Source organism: Camelina sativa, chromosome 11, assembly GCF_000633955.1.
Source record: "Camelina sativa cultivar DH55 chromosome 11, Cs, whole genome shotgun sequence".
In the NCBI taxonomy this organism is placed as follows: domain Eukaryota; kingdom Viridiplantae; phylum Streptophyta; class Magnoliopsida; order Brassicales; family Brassicaceae; genus Camelina; species Camelina sativa.
This window is the reverse complement of record NC_025695.1, coordinates 43,033,908-43,038,933: the sequence shown is the minus strand read 5'-3', so window position 1 is coordinate 43,038,933 and position 5,026 is coordinate 43,033,908. Positions and strand designations below refer to the sequence as shown.

Here is a 5,026-nt window from a genome sequence, read left to right as displayed (position 1 = left end):
ATCTCCTTGTCATGCTTAATCTAAATAAGCAAACTAATCCAAAATTTTATTTAATGTCATTCCATTACTCAGATGATTAGAAAACTAATTATAAATTTATTAATTATTTATAAAATACCCATTTAATTATTAATCTTCATTTCAATAAAGCTGTACCTGTTATACGCCGACCCCAAATACATAAAACTATATATAATGTGGTTCATGTTTTTATAATCTAAGTTTTTAATTCTCGATCGAGACTTTTAAAAAGTTGTTAGTCCCCTGCATTTACATTTGACCAATAATATTGTGTAATATTCATGCGAGTACTAGCTGGCAACCCATGAAACTATGAAAGTTTCAATCCGAGTTTAATTAGTTCTATTTCACCGCTTTTTAAAGAAGAGAACAGATGTAACTTTTAGATGAATATAAGTCGATTGATCACAATTTTTAATGTTTTTAATGATAATACATTATACATCAAAGATTTTGCTAATGCACTCATGATCATGATGATACATATATATATATATGTGTGTAAATTGCATACTTCAAAACTTCCTCAAACACAGTTAAATATAACACACAAACTGGATTACTAGGTGATGATCGATATACATAATTATAAAACATTCTAATTATCTTGTAGACTCATATTGATAAGAGGTCGGTAGAGAGAGAAAGAGAGAGACATGAGATCATCCAACACCAACATAAACCTTAAAGCTGATCAGGCCAGAGAAATGATTCAATTGCAAACATCCTCTTGTCTTCAAGAGATCCTTCAAAGGAGAATCCGTATTGTTTGAGGAGCAAGTCGAGGCTGATATCATCCATGGCTTCATAGTCTGACTTGGAGTACTTAGGGTAGTGAAGAGGGACTTGGAATCCACTTGGGAATTCTTCTTTCTTCATCATCTTTATGATTTTGTTGCGAGTGCTTTGGCAGTTGTTGCTGGTTTGATCCATATGGTTTGAGTAGCCGAACATTTGAGTGAAAGCCGATGTAAAGAGCAATTTCATTTCCATTGGGAAGAAAAAAAATAAGCTTTGAAATAAAGATTAAGAGTAGTAGGAAAGAAGAAGAAGAAGAAGCAAACAAGCTTAAGACAAAAAAGCCAAAAAAAGAAAAGAAGCTTAACACAAGCTCAAACTCAAAAGGCAAGCGTGGAGTAGTGTAAAGGCAACCAAAGACTAGTGCATATATATAGGGCGACGCATAAGACATAAATTTTTTTGTCCGAAAAATAAATATTTCGTCATCTAATCGTCATTTAAGTTATATTTATTTTTATCATCAAAACTCTAGTGAGTAATTTTACCAACATATAAGCTGTGTTAGAATTATGGAGTGTGAAGTAAACAAAAGTATGATTAATAACGAGTACTTATTGTTCTAAACAAAACTTGTTTTTTTTTTTCCTTTTAATCAACAAAGTATGATCGTAACGACTTATATTTTGTTGGTAACACTAAAAAAATAACAAAGATCAGATGATTTATTAGCTGGAAAACTAGTTGCGGTAGTTTTACATATACAAATGCTATTATACAAAGATAAGAAGGTTCTGGAGGTCTCATATGGCCAATGATGATTTTTCGTCTCTCTATGATTGATCAACCGAACAAAATATACAGTATTAGGAGCTAACTAATATGTAACACAAGTGATTAGAAATAAATCGGACGAGAAAGTCTGTCCTAATCTAGACAATAATGATTCATCGACTTGAAATGTGTCAGTTTAGCAACCAATTTGTCCGACCTTGAGATCATAATAAATCTAAAATAATCCGTCACAATGTGAATGAGACGGGTGTGAGCTGCATGCACCAGACAATGCATCAGCCAATGATGATTCATGCACTGAATTTTTTCATTGTGCGGCTAAAGAACAAAACGGTTGGAGTAGATTTTTGTGTCTTGGTGTGGAAGGAGGAAGTAGGTGTAAGCATTTAATATTTCTATTAAAGACGGAGGCCCCCGTTTTCTAACTAAGACAATCGAATTATTTGGAGCCATTCATATGAGTTTCGTGTTTGTGTGGGTGGTATTGATGATGTGTCCCCTCTCTTTACAGTCTCATTACAATTGACAAATATCTCTCTTTTTTCCAGCAATGCTCATCGTTTTTAATAAATTTTAGGTGTAGATTTAAAAATTTTGCATGCTTTGTGTGAAATAACCTGTATTTGTGAGTTTTGTCTAGCTGTGAGACTTGAGGCCTACTCTGTCCGATTTCCTCAACCCAAATCCAACACTGATCCCCAAACCCAAAAATAAGGCTAAGTGCAGTCCAAAAAGAATTCAAATTTAACTCCGGTATGGATTCTTTAGCTGAATCGAACTCTAAACCAAACAAGACCCCCACAGTACTACATTAGTTTTTTTTTACTTTGGTTGATATGTTAAAACTTAAAACTCTTGTTTCCCATTCTCAACCAACTCATTGGACATAGATGTGCTTCAAATACTAATTTTTCGTCCAATCAGTATTTTTCACCTTCGCATATTAGAATAACATTGTTCACAAGAATCAATACTTACAAAAGAAAAAAAAAGTGAGGATAATCTCAGATACAAAACTAAAACCAGTGAAAATAAATAACCTGACTTTATTGCACTGTTGTCAAAAAGTAGGTACATTCTGGGAATCACTTGGGTGCATTAATCAATGTTTTTAAAGGTTTCAGTGTAAGAAAAGTTCGGAAACAAAAACAAGCTCTATGGTTTCATTTGGATCATCAAGTAGTTGAATTCAATTTCCACACAAGGACTTAATGACCAGCTTGAAGAGTCTTCTGCAGGCAAACCGAAACAACAATCGGACCAGCCAAGTCCCCCAGCGCGCATCCTGCATTAAAAGAAAACCATCCACATCAATAATGTTCCACAAAGTGAAAGTCCTATCAAATTATATGTGCGGTTCCAAACAACCCGTGAGGTGAGCTTACCGATCCATTGGCCCGTGGAGGGACGGATAAGGCATGAGCATATACCGGCTCCTATGGCAGCAAACAGTAAGGACGCCCCACATCTTACTGTGATACCCACAACTTTGTTTCCGAGATCCTTGGCTTGCTCTGTTATCACGACTTGTTTCTCTTCTTCTCCCACGGGTTTAACATTCGGGAACACACATCTGTAGATTTCAATACCTACTTGAACTGCCCATGATGCTGCTATTCCAAGGAAGTGTCCTGCATAAACAGAGCCAAAGACAGAACATGCATATAAGCTTCAGGAGAACTAAACAATGTCTGATCTGAAATAGACAGGGTACTGATGGGAAGGCCTCGAAGAGTAGAACCAGATATTTGTTACTATACCTCTAAGAGTTGTTTGGCTGACTTTAAAGATGTATACATGTGTGGGCAATCCTCTCTGAGCCTTGCGTAAAGCCGACTGAGGGACATCTGCATGTATATATAGTTATTTATCCACTCGATCAGTTCACTGACCTAACTCTGTCTACAAAGTTTTATTATAACGCAAGTTTGTTGTGGAAGTAAAGTAATGTATAATGATGTTACCCTTTAGAAGTTTCCATGCCATACGCTGTGAGACATAACTCATAGCCAGCCTTTCAAGGAGTCTTCTAGTGGTCACAACTGTGGTCTGTATCATAATACCGAAATTAGCAGTTAAAAACCATGACATCATGAAGCAACTACAGATTGTACGAACCTTTAAAATGCGTAACAAGACAAAGATCTGAAAATACTAACCTCACGGGCAATTTGCTTTGCTGACTTTTTAAGAGGAACAATCAAGTCCGGGCGGCGGCTTTCTTCTGCATCATTGTTTAGGAAATCATCATCGTCCTCAGAAGCCGTTTTAGGCTCCAAAAGAGGCAAATAAAACATCAGGAGCGATCTCACTGTCGTCATTGCAAGTGCCCTGACCTCAAAGGCCGAGAAAAGTGGTTTTGGCTGGATATTGTATTCCTTGGAAGTAGAAATATATGCACGCGGTTCACGCTGCAAAACATCAGCAGATATTTTACGTATAGCACCAAGGTAGTCATCATCTATTCCAGCAGCGGCATCACAATAAGCAACTCGAGGCTCAAAAGAACTGTAACATGAATAATTTGAGTCATTGACTGACACAATCAATGCCGCAACACAACACAAACCAATTATGCCAATGATGGAAGCCGGAAAAATACAAATAACTAGTTTTCTATGAAGTGCTAATGAGTATTCGACAAAACACATAAAAGAGATTACATTACACACGCCCTGACATCAAAAACCATATCTAGGACTAATCAATTATATTCAAATCTCACCACAAGGAACCCTATACTTCAAAATACGATCTTTACTAGTAACTGATACTTCCTCTCAATAAAAAACTATAAATCTGGAACCTTTCCTTATTCAATCGAGTAAAAAGAAGACGATCAATTAGCTTTTCAAACCCTAATCCAGAACAAAAATCACAAAAACTAGTAATCAATCCAATAACCCTTGTAGACCACACGATCCAGAGGAAAAACAGAGAAAAGCAGAAACAGATCCAAAATCAGAGACAATACACACACATACCCGAAGAGAAACCTAGAAGCGAAAGGAGCAGTGGCGGCAGCAGAAACTGCGGCGGCGGAGGCGGAACAAATCGAAGATGAGTGGAAACTGTGTTGATTGGATTTAGATTTCTTCAGTAGATCTAAAACTATAGCTATTCCCGCCATTACTAACAAGCCTAATTCGATCGAATTCTCAGTTTGTTATTAACCTTCGCTTCTACTCATTCAACTTGTAATCTTCTTTCAATCAAAATTTTTTTTTTTTTTTTTTTTTCTCGAGAAAAGTATTGATTCTCAGAGTTTCTTATTACTTCTCTGTTTCTCGGGTAGGCAGAGAGAGAGAGACGAGCAAGACAGAGAGAGATCTGTTTGACTTCTCGTTAGCTTTTTGTCCTTTTAATTTTTACGGCCTTAGCCATTAAAGGCCCATTAAAGGACCATTAAAGGCCCAATAAGGTTCTGATATTTTCGTTATTGCGTAGTAAATGCACTTTTTTTTTTTTTTTT

The 5,026-nt window shown here is 36.2% G+C and overlaps 2 protein-coding genes across 2 annotated transcripts; both read right to left on the bottom strand.

Annotated features, from left to right (window-relative positions):
* On the bottom strand, window positions 419-1,175 carry LOC104726110. Its single transcript, XM_010444899.2, has one exon. The coding sequence runs from the start codon at window positions 1,012-1,014 to the stop codon at window positions 706-708; it is 309 nt and encodes a 102-aa protein (XP_010443201.1). The 5' UTR covers window positions 1,015-1,175; the 3' UTR covers window positions 419-705.
* Window positions 2,581-4,884, bottom strand: LOC104726109. The gene is made up of 6 exons (XM_010444898.2): window positions 4,539-4,884; window positions 3,714-4,062; window positions 3,519-3,603; window positions 3,315-3,401; window positions 2,940-3,185; window positions 2,581-2,839 (listed from the first exon to the last, which is right to left on the bottom strand). Exons 1-6 carry the CDS (start codon window positions 4,682-4,684, stop codon window positions 2,763-2,765), a joined length of 990 nt encoding a protein of 329 aa, XP_010443200.1. The 5' UTR covers window positions 4,685-4,884; the 3' UTR covers window positions 2,581-2,762.